Raw genomic sequence first — 23,045 nt, forward strand, 5'->3', positions numbered from 1 at the left:
ATTCACATGATAAAGGAGGTCTTGAATACCCCAAAAATGACATTAACTCATTTTTGACCAAACATTATGTTACGGCGTTTTGCCTTTATAGGGCAGTGCTACACAACAATAAAGGATGCATATCGCTCTGTCCCACGTGCAGCTTTGGGACTATCTGATCACTGTCTGGTTCATCTTCTTCCGACCTACAGGCAGAAATTAAAATCAACAAAGCCAGTTGTAAGGACTGTAAAAAGATGGACTAATGAAGCAGAGCTGGAATTACAAGCCTGCTTTGACTGCACTGATTGGAGTGTTTTTGAAGCTGCAGCTACAGACCTGGATGAGCTCACAGATACTATTACATCATACAATAGTTTCTGTGAGGGCATGTGCATCCCTACCAGGACGTTTTTATCATTCAACAACGATAAACCATGGGTCACAGGAAAACTCAGACAGCTTCGTCATGCCAAAGAGGATGCTTACAGGGGTGGGGATAAAGTCTTGTATAATCAGGCCAGGAACACACTGAATAAGGAAATCAGAGTGGCTAAAAGAAGCTACTCAGAAGCTGAAAAACAAGTTTTCAGCTAACGACCCTGCATCAGTGTGGAGTGGCCTGAAACAACTTACTAATTACAGGACTCCTACCCCCGACCCTGTGGTGGACCAACGACTGGCTGATGACCTGAATGTGTTCTACTGCAGATTCGAAAGGCCAATCTGCAGTAGATCTATTGAATTTACTGCAGATTCAATTGATCACTGGAGCAGTGTGAAGTCCCATGCTGCTTCAAACGCTCAATTATTATCCCTGTCCCTAAGAAACCAAAAATCACAGTGATTTTATGACTACAGACCTGTCGCCCTGACAACTGTGGTCATGAAGTCATTTGAGAGACTGGTGTTGGCCCACCTGAAGGACATCACTGGACCCTTTCTAGATCCCCTTCAATTTTCTTATCGGGCAGACAGGTCTGTGGATGATGCAGTCAACATGGGATTGCATCATGTCCTGCAACATCTGGAAAGACCGGGGACATACGCAAGGATCCTTTTTGTGGACTTTAGCTCGGCTTTCAACACAATCATCCCAGCTATTCTCCGGACTAAGTTAAACCAACTCCCTGTTCCCATGTCTATCTGTCAGTTGATTACCAGCTTTTTGATAGACAGGCAGTATCTTGTGAGGCAGGAAAAATTCACTTCCACCACCTTTACAATCAGCACTGGTGCCCCCCAGGGATGTGTGCTCTCCCCACTACTCTTCTCCCTCTACACCAATGACCGCACCACCAAGGATACCTCTGTCAAGCTCCTGAAGTTTGCAGACGACACAACTGTCATCGGCCTCATCCGAGATGACGATGAGTCTGCATATAGAAAGGAGGTTGAACGGCTAGCTGTCTGGTGCAGTCAAAACAACCTAGAGCTGAACACGCTCAAAACGGTGGAGATGATTGTGGACTTTAGGAGGAACACCCCAACACTGACCCCCTCACCATTCTAAACAGCACTGTGGCAGCAGTGGAGTCATTCAGGTTCCTGAGCACTACCATCTCACAGGACCTGAAGTGGGAGACACATATTGACTCCATTGTGAAAAAGGCCCAGCAGAGGTTGTACTTCCTTTGCCAGTTGAGTAAGTTCAACCTGCCACAGGCGCTGCTGATACAGTTCTACACAGCAGTCATTGAGTCTGTCCTCTGCACTTCAATAACTCTCTGGTTTGGTGCAGCTACGAAATCAGACATCAGAAGACTACAGAGGACAGTTCGGACTGCTGAGAGGATTATTGGTTCCCCCCTGCCCCCCTTCAAGAAATATACACTTACAGAGTGAGGAAAAAGGCTGGTAAAATCACTCTGGGCCCCACTCACCCAGCCTAATACCTTTTTGAACTGTTACCTTCTGGCCGACGCTTCACAGCTCTGAGCACCAGAACCATCAGGCACAGGAACAGCTTTTTCCATCAGGCTATCCATCTGATGAACAGCTGAATTGCCCCATTGAGCAATAATTATGTGCAGTACACAGTTAAGTCTATTTATATTATCCAACATATCCACTTCTGCCATTACATACATTGCACTGTACATAATATACTGTATTTTTGTTCTTTATATAACGGATTTGTAATAGATTTGCACTACGTGTGTATGTGGGTATGTATGAAGATGGTAGAGTAATTATACGTATATGTATAATTATTTATTTATTTATTTATTTATTTTTAATGATCTATGTCTTGCTGCTGTTTTTGTATTTTTTCTGTATTGTTGTACACTGGAAGCTCCTGTGTACAACCTCCTCACCAAGACAAATCCCTTGTATGTGTAAGCATCATTGGCAATAAAGCTGATTCTGATTATAATAACAATCATGGTCACACATTAAAAATTATGGTTATATTTAGGTATGGGGTTTGGGTTAGGGGTTAAATATTACAAAGTATATCACAAATGCACATTTTGAACCTGGAAGATTTGCTTTCTTCCGACAGAGCCTTTTTACATGCATTTTTTCAGACACAATTTGTTGCTGCTGTGGACATGCAAAATATAATTTTATGAGTTTGTAATAACCGCAGTCTTTTGTATTTTTACCTTTACCGTTATTACTCTAATACTCAGCTATTATAATAACTATTGTGGTATGCCCCTGGTAAAATAGCCACAAACATTTTCCACAAGCACAAATACTGCCCCAGTGTAGCAGAGTGGGTTAAACCAGCATCTGTGTAGTTTCTTCTTCTGAGAGTTTCCGCATAAGAAATGAATATACAGAGGGAAAGTCCTCTGGGAGTTTAGCAGCCTGAAGGATTCGTGCTGTACTGGGGTGCTGATGGTAGAGTGGAAGCCAGAGGAGACACTTCAGTCCACATCAGAGACTCTCCATCTGTACTTTGGCTCATTTGAAATCAATTTCCAATTTACATCCTCTTTCTTTCAGAAGGAGCCTCATGGCCACACAAGTACTAAATGCCAGGATGCGGTGTTCACTCACAGGTCCCAGAGATCATTGTTTCCTCTCAGTCTCACCACCGAAGCTGTAATTATGCAATGTCTAACAATGGATACTAGTTTGGAGTAATTACTAAGGCACTAATTACTGACAGCAACCGAAGTACCATCAGGAAGCGTAAGACCAAGTTCGAGGAACCTCAGGCTAATCATAACATTTCCTCAGGGTTGAAGCCAGATTGCAATGTTCACATATAACAAGATGTTTTGGGATATGTTATTTTGACAGAATTGTAGCTATGGTTACCCCCTTGCCATAAAAATAAGCCATTTTGTTTTCTTACTATCTTTAGTTTAAATGTAATATTCATAGACGTTTTGGCTGATACTATACATTCCATATCATGTTTACATTACATTTAAACATAAATTATGTACATGGTAAAAACTATGCCTCCTAGAACTAGGACTTCTAATGTTATGTCAAACATTTTAATTAAATTTTCTATTTACAGTGTGCAGCGTTTGAGCATTGTAAACAATCACAGAAAAGTTAATTGCTTGCTGCTGTGTATAATTTATTCCAAATTTAATTAACAGGTTTTTCATGCTTCTAAGAGGCACAATGTCTAAATTTACAGAAAAAAAAAGCTATGAATTAAAATTCATATTGGTAAATCCGTCCTCCGCAATTCACTACACAACCATGAGGACTTAGAGCGCATTGGGAACTGGGCATTCCAAATTGGGAATTGCCCCTACGGAGCGATACAATTCTTTGGAAATAAGCGCAACTTTCTACTGAGTTTTGCAGGCACAGTATCTGTGTGGTGATAACTTAATACTCAATATAACTCATCAATATTTATCTAATGTTTACGAATGTTTTGACATTGTATATTCCTTTGTCTATCATGCCAAGAAATTAAATGGAATAGGCATACTTTTTTGGATCTTAAATTTATAACAAGTGAAATTTTAGCTTTTAGACATTTTTATAACATTAATTGTTGCATGTGTTGTGGCAGGTCCTAATTGAAGGCTAATATGCAATTGTCACAGTTCACTGGTGTTCCCAGTGTGCTTCAGCTCCCTGTCTGAATGAGCAGGATGGGGGAGATCCCCACAATAATAAAACTCTCTCCGGTGCCCATACTCGCTAATCCGACAAATCCCACATCCCCAGGAAGAGGAGAGATATGAATCTTAAAGCTTCCATAGAATATCAGCATAAATTTGTTGACAGGCATCCCTTAGATTCACATCGCTAATCCTATGTAATATCCAGTGGATGTAGCATTAACTAAACAACATATAGATCTTTACCCATAAATCACTTGATCAGTTTGTTGGTTTAGATTTGTGACCTGCCTCACCCCTTGTTTTCAGTGTTGGACATAATCAGTCAGGCATACAGTAACTTTGTATTTGGAGTTCACATGACCCATGACATCCCAAAAAAGAGAATTAAATTATTAGTGTCATAGTTAGCACACAAATAATTACAGATTAACTTTCATTCTTTTCTTAATTGGCCTTTGTTAATGAATGTACTTCTAGGAATGTTCCCTACTAAATATGAGCTGTGGTTCTTTTGGTTTTTGGGAAGTCCCTTGGGTGTTATGTTTGACAAAAATAACGTTATCCAGAAAACTCGATTACATCCTACATAAGTTTCCTGTGGCTAAATCTGGTTTCAATGCTCAGTTCAGTATTTGTGGAACCCAGCCCATGATTGTGTTATCGGCAAGGCAAGCAGTGATTTCAGTGATTATGTATAAAATGACTGAAAGCCTACAGGAATTCAGAGTGTGAATGAATTCCTTTAAATAGAGAAGTGATTCGTACCCTGAATCCAAATAAATCAACAAGCCACAAGATGCTGTGTGTACACGTGGTAAACCTCTTTAATACATTGGACTCAAGTGGCTTATTGCTACTATAAATAGGCAGCAACACCATTTCAAAAAGACACCAATGTTCAATAAACAGTTCAATTTATGAGTAATAATAATTAGAATAAACAGTTCTTACACCAAGTTTGTTATCCTAGGCTGTTTGCAGTTGCCAAGCAATTTGGCACATTTACATAGAATATAAGTTCCCACGTGTGTGTTTAAAGTCATTTGAACGTGTCTCATCCAATCACAATTAAAAGTGGGAACTATTTTATAATGATATATTAGCACATATATCTGTTGTCGATGAAGGAGATTACAAAATTAGTCTATTATCTGTATATTTGCTTGATATCAAGATATAAAACATTTCTGAAAGAAAAAATTTGATCTTTCTTTGATCACTGAGTAGACGTGTGTACTTTCTAGGGGTAGCAACATTTCTAGGGAATGGCTAATGGTGGAGACTAGTTGTGAAATTAGATACTGAAATGCTCCAGCAGTCATGTTTCCTTGGACATTTGTTAGCTATAAGGGTACTATCATGTATGGGAGCCGTGGTGGCTACTGTAGACGTTTAACCGGCATTCTTGGAGAGCCAGGGTGAGGACAAATATCCTGAATCTATGTGTGCGATGTGTGAGGGCAGCAGGTGCAGCGTCTCCCACAGTGTTCTTCAGGACTATTTCTCTGACATCTGTGTGTGGGTTGGTTTCCTTTAGGGTCAATGTCAGAGTGGAATGGCCATTTATACAATGCCTCACTATGGTTACTGTATACATGACAAAAGCATTTGCATTACTGCAGGGTAACAGAATGTTCTTCTTATTCTTCTTAAATTCTTATCTTTCCATTGGTTTACTTTATAAGCTATATATTGAATTTTAATGCGATCTATCCAAGTTTTTGTAGATAGGCTGCTGGTTTTAAAGATTTAGATATCAAACTATTTTTCTGTATGTTTGATGATGGGGGTTGCCTTACAGTCTCCAGAAGAGGGCAGCAGGATTTCATATTAAATCATACTTATATACACTGGCGGCCAAATGTTTGGAATCATGTACACAGATTTTGCTGTTTCGGGAGGAAAATTGTACTTTAATTCACCATAGTGGCATTCAACTGATCATAAAGGTCATTACTGATGTAAAACACAGCACCATCACTATTTGAAAAAAGTCATTTGTGATCAAATCTAGACAGGCCCCATTTCCAGCAGCCATTACTCCAACACCTTATCTTTGAGTAATTGTGCTAAATTGCTAATTTGGTACTAGAAATTCACTTTGGTACTAGAAGCTTAACATTGTCTTTTTTTTTTGTTTATGTGTTGCCACAGTATGCAATATACTGTCTTAAAGTCAATATTAGGTCAAAAATGGCAAAAAAGAAACAGCTGTCTCTAGAAACCTGTCAGTCAATCATTGTTTTGAGGATTGAAGGTTGTGCAATGCTTGAAATTGCCCAAAAATGGAAGATTCATACAAAGGCGTACACTACAGTACACACTTAAAAGACAAAGGACAACTGGCTCTAACAAGGACAGAAAGAGATGTGGAAGGCCAGATGTACAACTAAACAAGAGGATAAGTACATCAGAGTCTCTAGTTTGAGAAATAAACACCTCACATGTCCTCCGCTGACAGCTTCATTGAATTCTACCCGCTCAACACCAGTTTCATGTACAACAGTAAAGAGAAGACTCAGGGGTGCAGGTCTTATGGGAAGAATTGCAAAGAATTAGCCACTTTTGAAACTGAAAAATAAAAAGAAAAGGTTAGAGTGGGGAAAGACATACAGACATTGGACAACAGATAATTGGAAAAGCGTGTTATGGATCTTAACCCCATTGAGCTTTTGTGAGATCAGCCAGACTGTAAGGTGTGTGAGAAGTACCCAACAAGACAGCCGTATCTATGGCAAGTGCTACAGGAAGCGTGGGGTGAAATGTCACCTGAGTATCTGGACAAACTGACAGCTAGAATGTCAAGAATCTGCAAAGCTGTCATTGCTGCACATGGAGGATCTTTTTTTATGAGAACTCTTTGAAGTAGTTTAAGAAGTTCTGAAAAAAAAAATCTAATTGTAATAGTAATTTGTCTCGTTATTAATGTCCTGACAATACATTGTGATCAGTTGAATGCCACTTTGGTGAATAAAAAAACAAAATCTTTCCATAAGTGCAAAATCTGTACATTATTCCAAACTTTTGGCTGCTAGTATAGTGTATAAATATTTTTTATTTTAAACCACAAGCCTTTTGTCATTTTATATCATATAGAGAGACATTTGCCATTCCACATTATTATTATTACATTAGTGTGATGTTCATGGTAGGCTAATCTGGTGCTACACCACTTAAATTATCAATTTTATTGTGCTTTAGTGTATGCAACAACTTCATAACTTGTTTACACCTTTTATGGCATGAATTTATTACTTGCTGTATGTGGACATGCTGATAAGAAAGACAACAGGGAGTGTTATTACAGCTATTGCCTCCGTCAAGTGGCTACAAGTGTATGTGAGAGGAGGAAGCGCGCTGCTGTGATCGGTGAGCAGTATCACGCACACACACACGCGCGCGCGCTCGCAGGTATACAGACGTCATGCCTAGGTTCATTTCACATTAAGAACTCCCACCGGCACATTTCCAGCGATAGAGTGCTGTGTGGAGGGAGCAAGACATCACATGGATATCAACTGATTCACTTTAAAGGATACTCATGTTTTTAATAGAACCATTGTTTTTCAGTATGTGAGTATTTCTATTTGAAAATCGTGTTCATTAGGTATTATATAGGTATAAGCTCAGGTCAATGCTCAGAGCATTCAAGCTCAGTTGTCTTATTTTCTGTTTCACTGGTTATAATTGTTTATAAAATGTTTTCAATTGTGATTAGATATAATGATATAATGTTGATCATAAGTTTCTCTAGTATTTAGAAGCCTGGGCTACTCCAAGCTTATGTTTAGTAGAGGAAGTTTTTAATCTTGTTTGAGAACCAGTTAATTGTAATTAGGTCAAGCAATTTTTTCTTTGTTGCTTTACATCTCATAATTCTATTGAGTTTTCTAAACATGATTACACTTTAAAAAGTGATAACCTGCTATTGTTTCCTCAAGGATCTATTTCTACTTAAAGCCTAGTTTTGTTGGTGTAACCTAATGTATTCTGTTTGATAAAACCAGGTGATTTAGATTTTTCCACATGAAGTATATTTTGTGGTTAACTTGTTTTGATTCATGTATTTGGTGTATTTTTTTAACTATAGCATATTATTGAATGTGTAAATAAGTTGTCTACTGAGCAGTATTGGTCTGGATTAAAAATGTCATTGAGTAGTTGGAATAATTCAGATTTCTTAATATTAACTATTTATTACTTTATTGAAATGACTCACTCAGGTTAGTTCATTTTTTTATTCCATTTAGATTTAAAATTACAATTTAAAGGAACCTGTTATTTTTAAAGAATGTGACAGAGTCATCCACAGTTTCAAAGTAATAAATATGCTGCTGTAATACATATTCAGTAATCTGACAACTGATAAATTATAGCTCTAATATAGCATCTGTTAATCATTATCCCACCTGTAGATATTCACAGCTTACTCAGGACGTTGTCTTCATGACGTAAAATGACACATCAATCTGACAGACAGGAAGCTTGTGAGATTTGTTGTACACCGCAGAACAAATGTGTCACGAGCTAGTAGTGGTCTGGACTTTGGCATTCTAAGATGTCACATATTGTGATTACAACACAGTTTGAAAAAATACCACAAACAAACTTTGTATCATTGTTGTGTTTCTGGGAGATAATGTTTTTTTTATTATTATTTTATTAAAGCATGGCAGGCTGGATGTTGAATAGTGCAATTTTAATAGGGCAGAGTTGCTTGGAAGTCTGTTTCACACCTCAAGTGTAAGCAGCGTATATTTTTTCAGCACCTATATTAACAGGTTGTGCCTGTTTCACACAGCAAGCAGAAGTAGTGTATAAGCACGCAGTGTGTATTCACACTGGGCACTTGAGCCATGTGGTGCTGAAGCTGCATCTTACAAGTGACAGTAAGTCGAGAGTTTCGGCGCTGATCTTAATTTTGCAGCGCACAGCTTGCTGAACTCAGCAGTTCACAATAAAGTGAAAATGCGCTGCAAATCTCGTTAACCACCGTCTTTGTCAATATAGACATTTATGAAGCCATGTAATACTAGAGCAAATTACTTATCCATTATTAGAAATCAGACATCTGTTTGGCTTGATTCAAGTTCCACACTTAGTAAAAGTATACTCTACAGTACATAAACTCATTTTCTGTTCATTGAAACTGAATGAATCCAGATGATTTAGTTTAGATTTGACTACGTTTTTTTTTTTTTTTTTGTAGTATCTGTCCTCGTGTAAATTAGATTTCACAAAGATCAAGTACATTATAATTCTCAATGGGCATTTCCCGATAATCATTTTATAATTTATGGCTGTTATTAAAATAAATATTTAATATAGAACCCAGAAATCAATTTATTGTATAGTCATGCTGCAAAAGTATAGCTAGTGTGTAAGCTGCTGATGTTATGCTGCAGTTTCCCGCTTGGGCTGGGCAATAGGACGATGTCGATGGACGAATAGGACGAATAGGACGATGTTTGCCAATTGCAAACAGATGATGATAGACAATATCGGGAAATGGGAAAACTAGGCCTATGGATCTGGGTAGTCACCAAATATATTAAACAGTGGCCAGGATGTGAAACTAGAACCGCCAAATGCGTCAAGGTTGAATCCAGTTTGCAAGTTCCTCGTCCAAATGTAGCCTATTTCATGCTCGGGTAATTTTGCTCATCTAACCGCAACAGGCAGGTGACCTGTCTCGGACACATGATAAGAAATGCTGTTAGTCACAAAGACATACGATTGAAGAAACACACTTTATTATATTTTTAAGAACAGAAAAAAGAAAAGCCATCAATGCTTGTGTCTAATTTGCTGTTTGTTCTGAGGTATCCAACGGGACCCTGTTGCGTGGAACAAGCGCATGTAAAGAGTTTTCACTCTTTTTTCTCTGTTTCATTCATCTGAAAACATTTTGCAAGAATAATGTTATCTATTAGAATGCTGAACATTATCTCCGATAATCTCGGGAGGTATGGTTTAATTCACTTTATTTCCATGCATTGTGGATTCCGTGATGCAAATGGAGCCTTTGGAGACGGTAAATGTTTGGATTGGGGAGGTGGTTAAATAAGATTTTTTTTATCACTTTGTTGTTTTATTGCTTTTTTTAATTTAGTTTAAAATGTAATTTGAATTTAGAAATGTCTTTTATGCTTTTTGTGTTTCAATAAATTAATAAAATGATTTAAGTAAAATCAATAATACAAAAAAAAATAAATCACCTGATTTGCTGTTTGTTCAGAGGCATGCAGCACGAGCCTGTCATGTGGAACAAGCGCATGTAAAGAGTTTTCACTCTTTTTTTCATTCATCTGAAAACTGTTTACAAGAATATTGTCATCTGTGAGAATGCTGCAAGGTATTACCAAAACGCAATACAAACACAAATTTGATAAGAACACACATTTGGCAGCATTATTTTGGGAACACAAGGGAGTTTATTAGGCTTATTTATTTTGATTATTATTGTCTTTACATTTATAATTGTCTTTAGATCTTAATCTATTTGCTAAAAGTAATTTTCCATCTGTGTTGATGGATGCCTGCGTGATGGCAAATGGAGCCACTGGCGACGGTTAATGTTTGGATTTGGGGAGGTGGTTAAATTAGATTTTTTTGATCACTGTTAATTTTTTGCTTTTTTCATTTAGTTTAAAGTGCAATATGAATTTAGAAATGTCTTCTGTTTTTCATGTTTCAATGAATTAATTACATTTTTAAAGCAAAAATCAATAAAGCAAAAGAATTCACGACCCTTGGCAGGAGGGTTGACAATGTAATCGGATATCGCAATATTTCTTACGGCAATTATTGCAAAAATATTTTTTACATATCGCCCAGCCCTATTTTGTGCATGCACTGCTTTGGTGTGATGTGAAACAGGCTTAAGACTGACCAGAAGAGACATAGTCATACTCATATGTTTGCACATGCTAATTAGTCATAGTTGTGCAAGCACAAGTTCATTTGCCATTGTCTTATGACTAAATCAAGGAATATGCACACCAATCTGTAGCTTTTCGCAATACTTTTTAACTCCCTTAACTAGTCATAATAAACAGTTTTAAAACTGTAGCCAGATTGATTAATTACAAGTGAATGCAATGGGGTGTGGCAAGCCTCTTCATTAACCTCCTCTCTTGGGAGCATTCCAGTGTTGAAATCTAAGCACAGTGTGGCCGTGTTCCTCCTGGAAAAGCTGACATTTTTCAGATACAGATGGACATTTAAGGGAAGAGTACTAACCTGAATGCCCTCTTAGTTAAACCTCACCCTGAGCTCCTGCTGACAGCGCATAGCTTAGAGGCACAGTCAGACAGCGATTTTTAGTGGCCCCGTGAAAACTATTGTTTGCCAGATTTAGTCTTCTGGAATCTGCTTTGACCCCTGTGGCTTTGGGTCAGGAGACCGGTCACAGCTGAGGGGCTAAGTGGTTCCACGAGAATGGTTTGTCCACTTTGGCATGAACAGCTAAATTAGTCTCTGGCAAATGTACATGAGTGTAACAGAAGTTGTGTTCACTTTTTAGGAAATCGTAAACTCAGAGAAAACCACGGCTTTCACTTCGCAGACCACTTGACTGGCTGACATGGAAGGGAAAGAGGAAATCAGTGATACAGACAGTGGGGTTATTCTACATTCTGGTATGTTCAGCCTCAATTCAATTACAAGTTGGTTATGCATCAGACCAAACTTTATTCTTTTTGTCATTGTTCAGTAAACTCTATGTGTGCTGTCAGAATATTGATTGAATATGTATGTTAAATAATTCTTTAGATAATCTATCCAGACATGCCAGAGACATTTGCCTTAAGTCACCAGAAACATTAGAAGTAAATCCTTAGTTGTCACTCACTTAGCCGTTTTCTGTAAAGGATAACCACCAGTCATCACCTTCAGTTTCACTTTTGATCATATCATGGTATTTATGAGTATTTGTTTCCTGAAAGTCTATCAGCTTCTGAAATACGCAATTGTTCAAAGATAAAGTAAATAGTGTGTGTATCTTTGAATGAAATGAATCAGTTTGAAAACTGATTATAAAATATAATCCTTGGACTCCTGGACATAGAATCCTAGTTGTGAAAGATCAGATGCTTTATTTGCTGTTTCTACAACAGTGTTTAATGCAAACATTATTTTGACACCTAAGTCAAATTTAAAATGAATGAATGTCATTGTATTATGTAAACAAATATCAAAGTAACTGGCTTTTTTAATTATAAAATATATTTATTTTAAAATGAAAGGAATAGTTCACCCAAAAATGATAATTCTCTCATCATTTACTTACCCTTATGTCATCTCAAACTTGTATGACTTTCTATCTTCTGTAAAACACAAACAAAGATATTTTGATGGAGATATGATGCAAAGATATCCAAACAATGCACGTCAATGGGGTCCAAGCCCTTAAAAGAACCTAACGGCAGCATAAAGGTAATCTATACCACTTCAATGGTTTAATCCATGAAGCTACACGATCGGTACATCAAGCGTGAGGAAGTGTAATCAAGCTTCAAATTATGATCGCACCTAGAGACTAAAATGTTAAGATTTATAGAGAAAAAGGAGTTATATTTTGGTCTGTTCTTACCCAAAACCATCCGTATTGCATCAGAAGACATGGATTAATCCACTCAAATCATATGGATTATCATTTATGTTGCATTTATTTCCTTTTTGGAGCTTAGAATGGTTGGACCCCATTGACTTGTATTGTATCGAGTTATTCACCTCATATATCCATTAAAATATCTTTGATTGTGATCGGACGACATGGTTTGATCATTTGTTATCTAATGCAGTGACATTCATACATTTTGTAGTGTGAAAAAGTGTATAAATATGTCCAAATACTTTATGGGGCCACTGCATATCATTTATACTCCCTATATTGTTGTGAAACAAGGAATGATTCTTCACAAGAGTGGATTTGCTAGTATTATTTTAAAATTGCTCCTCAGTCTACATGTATTTAAATGTGTTGTAGGGTGTGACAGCCCCACCACAGTGATAAAGGACGTGAATACTCACACTCGGGCCATGAAACTGAAGCAGCAAGCTCTGGAGGACAGGCTGAAGCTGTGTTTACTGGAACTCAAGAAACTCTGTATCAGAGAGGCTGTGAGTCTCTATTTACACTCATGACACCGATCCACCAAAACACTAATACAGATAGATAAGGCATTTTTACACTGCAATTGGGAAATTAGAGGGGACTTCCATTGTATTCTGATAGCTTAATTGTTTTTGAAGCAAAACTGAATCAACCCTTCAGCCTAAAATAACTTACAAAAAAGTGTCGAAAGCTGCTGTGATCCATTGGACACTATTTACTTGCTAAAAAGATTTTGAGAAATATACAGAACATCCCACCCCCCAGCTTTTAAAAATAATAAGGTAGGACTCTCGTTCATTGTATTTTCATTTTTCCACTACTTATGGGTAGTTTAAAAAACAAACAAAATAAATAATCATATACGCATCCCTGTTTTTCTAAACCCATATGTCGTTCTTCTGTTTACCACAAAAAGAGATCCTAGACAGAATTTTAGCCTCAGTCGCCATTCACTTTCACTCTGTGGAAAAGATACAGTGGAAGTGAATGGTTACTGAGGCTAACATTTAGCCTATTATGTGTTGTACTGAATAAAGAAATAGGTCACATACACTGGGAGGTTGTTGGGGGCCTGGGTGGTGTTGGGGATTGGGACGGGTAATAGTGGGGCTTAATTATTGATTCTGTGTATATATGTTTTGTTTTTCTGTGTTCAATATGTGGATCAATAAAATTGATAATCAGAAAAAGAAATAGGTCATATAGGTTTGACCTATCCCTTTAACTCTGGCCTTGACAGAGTGAAGAAGTCCCCCAAATAAGACGTTAAGTCACAGAAATGCATTATTGTTTCCTGTTGGAATCACCAGCTGGGACTTGTCCAGGTTCCAATGTCTCTCTGATGACACCTTTACTCTTTGCCACAATAGGTCTAAAGTCACGCCAGAGAACGGTGACTCAAAGAGCTGTGGCTGTGTGGTTTTTGTCTCAAAGATGATTGTATTGAAACATATGCTGGCATGGATTAGAGAAGATGGATAGCAGGTTTAGAAAGGCAGGTAGGGCTCTTGATACAGAACAGAATCTGTTAACAACAGGCTTGCATAATGAAGCGTTTGAAAGCCTCAACTTGTTCCGACTTGCTGAGGAGTTTCACACTGGAGAAACAGGAATTCTGGATAAAGGCGTGCTAGTGATAACTTGTTTGGGACATGGACATTGTTCTTTTTTTACAGAATTGATTAAATGTAATTAGACTAATTATTGTGACTAATAACAGATCTGCTTTCCGTGATCTGTTTGAAATACCCATTATAAAGATCTAAATTCCCTCTTCTCTTCCAGGAGCTCACAGGACATTTGTCCTCAGACTATCCCCTGTTACCTGGTGAGAAGCCCCCTCAAATTCGCAGGCGCATTGGAGCTGCTTTTAAAATTGATGAACCGAGCATCCTACTGCGAGCTGAGGTAAAGACCCGAACTGACAAGACAATGTATTCACTTGAAGTCAACATGAAAATTTGTTCACAAACCATTTTGATTCTGTAATGTGACACATTTCCGAGTGAAACAGGATATTCAACAAGAAAAAATGTTGGATGGGACTTCATTTTATCCATCAGGAATTAATTGGTTTTTGACAAGTTGGAGTTCCATACCAGAATATACCTGAGTGCGAGTTGACTAAAACAATGCCTCAATTGCAGTCTGGTTGTCAGTTAACATTATTCAATAGAGCAGTGCCTGCCCACGTCTGGGTTCCGGAATTTTTTCCATTCATATTTTCTATAGGCTTTTCATAAAATCAATCATAAAAGCTTTCTATGCCATGAACCAAACCAAGCAGCTCTAAGGTGAATCACAGCATTCCAAAATTTGTTTTGAAACAAAAAATGATTTGAATATAAAACATAAAGACAAAGGTGCAAATTATATAATAGTACAAACAATGATGGAAATATATAAAACTACAGATTTTAGGTTGCTGATAATAAACATAGAAACAATATAATTTAGTTTTATGCACAATATTCCCATATATACAAATATTTGTGTTGTTTGAGGGTGGCTCAATTGTGCCATTCGCAGTGCATCATGGAAATGGGCGGTCACTGCTGGGCTCATTTGGCAGGCTTTGTTGGCCACAGTTTTGTGATTGGTCGATCTTTCACTGCTGGATCATGTGTAGTGTAGTTTTTTAACAGGAATTCCTCTATTAAACATGATTTTTAAACAGTGAAGTTGAAATAATGCGGACTGGTGGCTTCAACAGAAGCATATACCATCGATGAACAGCCTCGGAGCTCACGGTATGTCTGTCTTTAAAGGTTTATAAGATAACATTAAAAACATTTCACCTATGGAAAAAATGAATGGGATTTTTACTTCCGGAAACACGACTCTTGCACTCTATATCCTGCCTGGCCAAAATGGCATAATCAGAAATGAAAGTCATTTCAAAGGAAGAGCAAAAAATATATATATATTAGCTGAAACAATTAGCAATTAGCTGTTTTAAAGCCACTAGACTTACCCTACAGGACATGTCGTGTTCGAATAAATAAGTTAAAATCTCACAAATCAATCAAAACATAATACACACAGGACCCTAAGCTGAGCTCTTTGGAGACTGAGCTGGCTCTGCAGCAGCAGATATATCTTGCGGCCCAGAGGCTGTGCCAGGAGGAACATCACAGCAAGGCGGTGAAGAGGAGTCGTCTACAGCAGTACCAGCGCGAGGAGAGGAAACTCAAAGATCTGCAGGACGCTGTGTTCAGGTTGCAACTGGAAAATGGCCGAGCCTCACCGCGCCCTGGTATGATTGCACAGAGAGGTGAGTACATTATGTGAGCACTTGTTTTGTAGATCTTAGTGTATATTGTAGCAATGTTTTTTATATATATAAATTAGATTATCATGTTCTTATGTTTATCTGTGTTTTTGGATCAAGGTACTTCAGACGATATCTCATTATCCGACTCGGCAGTGCTCGATGAAGGTAAGTGAAAACCATATTTGTGCTGACTTTTGTTTTAAAGATTGCAGTATCTGAAATGAATGTGGGTTGATTACAAGACATGTTGAGCAGTGAAAGCAACGCCCTGTGTTGTCATCTAAAACTATTTTGGTAACACTTTACAATAAGTAACATAAGTTAACAAACCTAGTTATCACAAACTAACAATGAGCAATACGTTTACAGCATTTATTAATATCGGTTAATGTTAATTTCAACATTTACTAATAAACTGTTAAAATCAAAAGTTGTATTAATTAACATTAGTTAATACACTATGAACTAACATGAACTAACAATGAACAATTGTATTTTTATTAGCTAGCATTAAAAAAGATAAATAAATACTGTAAAAATATATTGTTCATTGTTTGTTCATGATACATAGTGCATTTACTAATGTTAAACTACGAATGGAACCTTATCGTAAAATGTTACCACTATTTTAAACAGCATTTCCTAATTCGTTTCTAATTATTTAGTTTTTTGATTGCATACTAAGTAAAAGGCTATATGAAATATTTGTACTTTAAAAAATGCATTTGTCACACTGCAGGACATTTTAAATAAACTTGTAATGACAAAAATATTATTAAAAAAAAATCTAAATCTGATAGCACCAGTCATAGCATCTAAAAATATCAACTCTTTCCCCTGTAAATAATGTGGGTAAAAAATAAAAAAAAGAATAAAAATCTGGGATAAGAAATAAGAAGAATTATGTACTATTTCATAGCAGTCAAATAAAGAAATGTATTACATTGACTAGATTAACTCAAATTCTCAAAACATGGTGGATAACATGGATCATTAGTTTTTGCACAAACTTGTGGAGCTCATGTCAGCTTTAGTTCATTCTGTCATTAAAGTAAAAAGGGTACATAGCTAATTTTAAGAAATGTATGTCAATATTTAAATTCAACATTTCATTCAAATTATTATTCTGATAATTGAATTTGCTTTGAAAAATAAAACTGTACTAAATTAGATTAATGGTCTCCAATGTATTTATAAATCTCAACCTAAAATCTCAATGGTGACATTTTGTCCATGTTTTAGTCCATGTTATTTGTCAACTATTTACAACTATATGTACTATTAAATAATTAGTCTCTTTCTCATCCATGTTTCAGAGGAGCTAACGAGTCAGTCTTCCCAGCTTTCTTCAGAGCCTCCTGCTCATGCCGTAGACCCTCACCCTCCATCCGTGGGCATCTCATCTCATCCGCCTCCTCAAACACCCACAGGCCCCTCTTACAGGTCCCCTGAGTCCATTTCCCGCCAAACCCCCACAAAATCCCTAGAGAGCTTAAACCCCTGCCAGAGTCCAATCCCAGAGCATGACCCTGCCCCCATTCAAAACTCTCCATGGAAGGAGTCGAGTCTGGACCAGCCTTATCAGAAAAAGAAAAGATCTCACTCTAGTAGCACCAAATCCAGGTATGCTTATCTTTTTTGTTCTTTGAATATTTTACAGTGCAAAGCACATATATCATGTCAAAAGCATGTAAGGCATAACCTTAAGACAGCACTTGGTCATTAAGACAGCACTTAGTCATTTTTTGGTTGGGTAAAACCACACCCCCTCCTCTGTAATGGCCTTTGAGGCAAATGTCAAGTTGATTGATAGAGCAAGTTTAATTATCTGTAGATTATGCCATGAGGAAACGAGACAGCTGTGCAGTTTCTGTTATTGTGTCATCATAAATGTGAAAGCAACTGTTTTTATTTTTCCTCAAATCAGTAGTCCTGCTGTTACTCCCACCTTACCTCCTCTGGAAGTTTGTCTTGCGGAGGCAGAGATACCACTGCAGATACCCACCCATACAGCCCTGAGATACATGCAATCCTGCAGTGCACCTTCCACTCCAGAAATGCACCTGCGCAAAGGACAATCCCTCAGGTCTGCTTGCAATTCACTCACACACCTGTTATGGATAGAATCCACAGCATATTTTATCTTCAGTAGTTACATGCTTTTCCCACCCCTGTTCCCGGAGACACCCATTTCAGGTCTCGGAATCTACAAATGGATGCTTTTCACATTCCGGATTTGGAACAGTAAACTATACTGGGCTTAACTGGGCTTGAATGGGAGATCACAGCAAATATTAGTTATGCACAGTGTTTTTAATTAGTTTAGTCTTTAGACTATAATGGCTTATATTTTTTTTTTCGACAAAACTTACATTATAGTTGACGATTATGTACAAAATAACAAAAGAAAAAACAGACCAAACTTTAACTTAATATTCAATATTTTGAAAGATGTAGAAAACAATTATTTAATCATGTGTCAAACTTAAATTAAAGATTAATTTGTTGAATATGTCAAATTAAACAACATGACAGAACTGTCCTGAAAACCTAAGCTCTTGATATAATAGGAAATATTGAATTTACTGAAGTATTAGCTACCTTTTAGGGATGCACCAATACCACTTTTTCTCTCCGATCCGATTCCGATATCGAAAATCTAAGTATCGGCCGATCCGATACCAGTGTTAGTGGTTTAGAATATCTTTACATTATTGTGTGGAACTAATTGGATGTGCTCTTTAATATGTAAAGAAACACAAACCTCTACCTACACATTAATTCAATATAAATGTATAAATTATTAAGAAAAACTTTATTGTTAACTAGTCTACTGGATAATGTAGCAGCAAAATTAACAGTAATTCCAGTATCAGTAGAAAATAAGCCGTTTTCTTTTTTTTTTGCAAAATCTTTTCAACTTGTATCTGGACTTTAAAGGATTCAGGGAGGGATTCAAAGGATTTGTAAACAAATGATAATAATAATAATAATAATATAGTATAATAGTAATATATCTCAATCGTGCACCTTTAACTTTTAAACCCTCATGCTTTTATTTTGACATTCCATCCAAACTCTCCAGGAAGTCCTGTATGTGTGTCTATTTGTAGGCAAGTTCACAGTAGTTCAATTTGCTTCTTATTCAAATTCTGGTCAAATGCACCTCCGGTGCCATTCTAAATACATATTATAAGTGAACTGAACTATTGAGCATCTACATCTGATATGTTGTTCGTCAGTAGCGCTTAAATATTGCGCACCGCATGGTCTAAAATTAGCCACGAGTGTGTGTGTGTAAACAGAGCAGCGCCATTCACTAACCCGCTGGAGCTGCGCAGGCATTTTATATATATACTTATAAACATAGCCTTTTGTGATTCACAGAGCTATCGCACGTCTTAAAGTGGCTTTGAATAAAATGCACAAGTCATATGAACTACTCAAATGGTGTTTTAATGGTTCTTTTATGTCATTTTTGGAGCTTGACAGTAACGAACATGACTAATACACAGTACCGTATTTGGATCGGGCTCGTCAGACCAATACCCGATCCGTCTAATAGCTTCAGTATCGGAGCCGATACTAATCCAGGTATTGAATATGTGCATCCTTACTTTTAGAAGTTACTGTGTTGTGAATTCCTCACGTTAACACAGTTTATGATATTGCGTGATGTGTAGCGTGTTTTTTTTACTCTGACTATGGCATAACTTAGTCTAAGTTTGCCTGTTCATTCACTTCATTGTCTGTGCAGATGTAAGTTGAAATATTAGGTTCATGTTTTATATAGCTGATTAGCCTGATGTGTTTGAGTGAGGTAATTAGCCCTTTAGTTAAGCTCAATATGCATGTGTTCAGCTCACGCAGCTCAAGAGGTGAAATCTCCAACATGTTATGACTGAATTATTTGAATCTTTCTAGATTTTTCTAACTTTATAAAAGATAAGTAAATAAATAAATAAACAGGATTAGTGCAGTGTTACTATTTTGCAGTATTATTTATTCTCTTCATATTTTCGTCAACAATATTTTTATGCGTATTTTTAGTCTTGTCTTTGTTATTTTTGGAAAAAAAATGCTTACCAACATTTTTGTCCATAATTTCATTAGTAATTTTGGCGATTTACAGTGTTTGTGCAATTCCATCTGCTCCAAAGGCAAAAAATAAATAAATAAATTACGTTTCCACGATGTTCCTGAAGAGGTTTAAAAAAAAAAGTAGTGAGAAGAGAGATTCCTTAAATTTACCATCACTCCCTTTGCAGCTTGATTTGAAACCCCATCACAGCAGTGCTGACTAGTAATTTTTCAAATGAATGCCAGAGGATTATAAGAAAAATAGTAATGTTCTAAATACATTAAATAATTAAGAATTTTAAAAACATAAGAGAGTTTGCTAGATTTACACAGCTATGTCGTCGCTTTTCTGTGAAAAGGATCCATTGGCTGATCAGTTAATTAGGAGGACACTCAAAATGTATAGCGTTACCAGGGCTGGAAAACACTGCTTTAGATTACCAATATTTGCAAATTGTGGATAATGTGCTTGTCTCAAATCTTGACAAATTCATTAACAAACCTATAATTTTTTACTTTGACAGAGTTCCCAACACTGAGCCCCCTTATGATCCAGCTCGGGAGCGTGGCCGCTCCAGGGGTCCCAGGAGACGGTTAACAGACCTTGCTCTGTCATCACTAGAATACTCGCCTATGAGATTAACTGTAGGAAACCCAATATACTACTCCAGCTCTGAGGACAGCAACTCTGAGCACTCAGTCCAATCATACGCCAGCTCACCCTGCCAGGAGCACCCTGGGGAACTGCCGTGGCCCTACCAATCCCAGTACGGATACCAATACACCAGCCTCGCTGACAACCACGTACCACAGCGATATTCCCCTACCAGCTTCTACAAAAACACCCAGCACCAGTCCTCACCTAGTTTTTCCAGGGGGTACGTAGAGAATGGATGGGGCCATCCTTTAGATATGGACACGGGAAGGTTGTATATGAGCCACCTGGCCCCTTCCTCCACCTATTCCAATGGCCACCATGAGAACTGCTATAATGAGGCTTTGCCTCCCCAGCAGCGAAGTTGCAGGATTTTACCTGCCCATGTAAGACTGTCACGAGCCCCTTCACTAAGGGACTATCCTCCTCACCACCCGAGTAGAGGCCTACCTCGCCAGGTAGTGTCCGAGGAGCTCAAATCGTGGCACCAGCGCAGCCAACTTCGACCGCCCCGACCACAATCGCTGGACCGAAACAGGCAGGGCACGCTGCGCATCCGAAATGCGCCAGGACGAGAGTCGCCGCTTGCCCTTTCCCAGCACCACAAGTTCCAGGAACAGCAGGTAAACAGTCGTTCCTCGCTGTCACTCATAAATGGGTGGGAAATGTATTGACCTGCAAAGAGAGGGAAAAATACTTCAAATATGCAACTACCGTGGCACTTTATGAAATAGAATACCTCTGTATGGCCTCACTGTCATGTATCAATCTGTTGGTGAGGAATTTCCAGTAACATCAGATACGCACTGCCCAGGCCTGTCTGAGGAATCATGCAAGTTTCCTTGATGCTCGGCTGTGTTAAAGTGAGATCACTACTAGACATAGGTGTGTTTTTAGTTATGAAAGAGCTTTTAATTGGAATTTTATTAGGGAGTGGCACTTTAGCAAACCGTTCACAGATCATAATGTACTGTAAATCTAGCATATTTTTATTGTAAGAGTTTTTTAAAGGAGCACTCAGTAATTTTGCTCCTACAGTTTAACTCCTAAAGAAATTAACTGTAATTTTGAAACGTTTGTATAAAATCATGGCAACTCCCATTAAAACTGTTTAAATCTACATGAAGAGGGTCCCCTGCCATATTAGAATCACATGACCAGCCGAATACTACTCGCTTAATCTCAGTAACAACCCTGTTATTGGACAATTTCATTCAGTGATTAAATTAATCATGGCTGATTGTGAAAAGTGAATTTCTACAACGGCATCGGTGCCTGAAAAATATTGATATTGAATGATACTGCATCCACACCACTAGGTGTCACTGTAGGTCCAATATGACACACACACACACACACACACAAATGCTACTAGTGCAACTTTAAATAAATTCACTTTTAAATCATTACAGCTTGTGTTACTACTATGGCATTAATTTAAAAAAAAAAAAGATAATCACCAAAGCTGTAATGGGGTTTTGAATACAGCTGCTGAGGGAGTGACAGTACATTTCTAAGTTCACTAAGTCCATCTCTTTCTATTTTTTTCCTAATTGAAAAACAGTAGTGGATTCTCTTTTGCTTTTGCTTCTACAGAAGATGACACCGTTTTACCCACTATAGTTTATTGCCGTTTTTTGCATACTTTTACAGCTGCCTGGAGACATTAGGGCACTATGCAGTAAATGCAACAAAAACTTGATCAGATGGATTATGTGCTTACTTTGTTTACTATTATTGACTAGGGATGTGCACAATTAATTAATCATTCATTCTGCACTAACTAGTCAACTATTTAAAATTCTACTCAAATATCGCAAATTGGTTTTCCTTTATGTATTTGTCTGCCGTAGTCAATGCTTAAAAAAATCAAGCTTTTTGGAAAACACACTCTGCCGGTGATCAGGGATTTGGTGAGAGTTTCAGTAACCCTGATCACCGAAGTGTGTTTTCCAAAAAGCTTGATTTTTTTTCTGAATAAAAACATGTGAAACTATAAAAATGTGACAGCCTTTATGTAGACTCAAGAGTTTATTTATGTGCGTTACTCTAATGCCATCAGTATTGGTTTCTGTGTAAGTTCTGGGTGCAAATGTTTTTGTTGTAATATTTTTATTGATATAAAAAACTTTTTTTTACAAACCATAGACAAACATGCATTTTTATTTACAAGTAATCAATTACTAATTTTTTGGGTTAGAGTACTCAACTACAAAATTACAGGTATTCAATATTGCCCATCCCTGTTATGTACACACACAGGTGATCATTCAAAGCCTTTTCCCATAACACACACAGCCATGAAGTTTCCCATTAACACAACACTCTAGTGGGAAAATTCACTGTCAAAGCTGATCTGCTGTTTTGTCTTTTTTCATTCAAGCTTAAGGT

The 23,045-nt window shown here is 37.4% G+C and overlaps 1 protein-coding gene across 4 annotated transcripts in view; it reads left to right on the plus strand.

The window, feature by feature from the left end:
• inavab (innate immunity activator b) overlaps nt 1-23,045 on the plus strand; it is a 31,402-nt gene that overhangs the window by 6,190 nt on the left and 2,167 nt on the right. Inside the window, exons 1-9 of one of the 4 annotated variants that reach the window (XM_052110917.1) lie at nt 7,476-7,601; nt 11,554-11,668; nt 13,018-13,151; nt 14,431-14,553; nt 15,691-15,919; nt 16,037-16,084; nt 17,236-17,542; nt 17,847-18,005; nt 20,524-21,277. In XM_052110917.1, coding sequence (XP_051966877.1) covers nt 11,614-11,668; nt 13,018-13,151; nt 14,431-14,553; nt 15,691-15,919; nt 16,037-16,084; nt 17,236-17,542; nt 17,847-18,005; nt 20,524-21,277 — 1,809 coding nt within the window. In that variant the 5' untranslated portion in view covers nt 7,476-7,601; nt 11,554-11,613. Of the gene's footprint in view, nt 1-7,475; nt 7,602-9,572; nt 11,472-11,553; nt 11,669-13,017; nt 13,152-14,430; nt 14,554-15,690; nt 15,920-16,036; nt 16,085-17,235; nt 17,543-17,846; nt 18,006-20,523; nt 21,278-23,045 lie in introns of those variants that run through there. The other 3 variants (XM_052110920.1, XM_052110919.1, XM_052110918.1) reach the window with 3 other exon arrangements.

Source organism: Xyrauchen texanus, chromosome 39 (genome assembly GCF_025860055.1).
Source record: "Xyrauchen texanus isolate HMW12.3.18 chromosome 39, RBS_HiC_50CHRs, whole genome shotgun sequence".
Taxonomy (NCBI): domain Eukaryota; kingdom Metazoa; phylum Chordata; class Actinopteri; order Cypriniformes; family Catostomidae; genus Xyrauchen; species Xyrauchen texanus.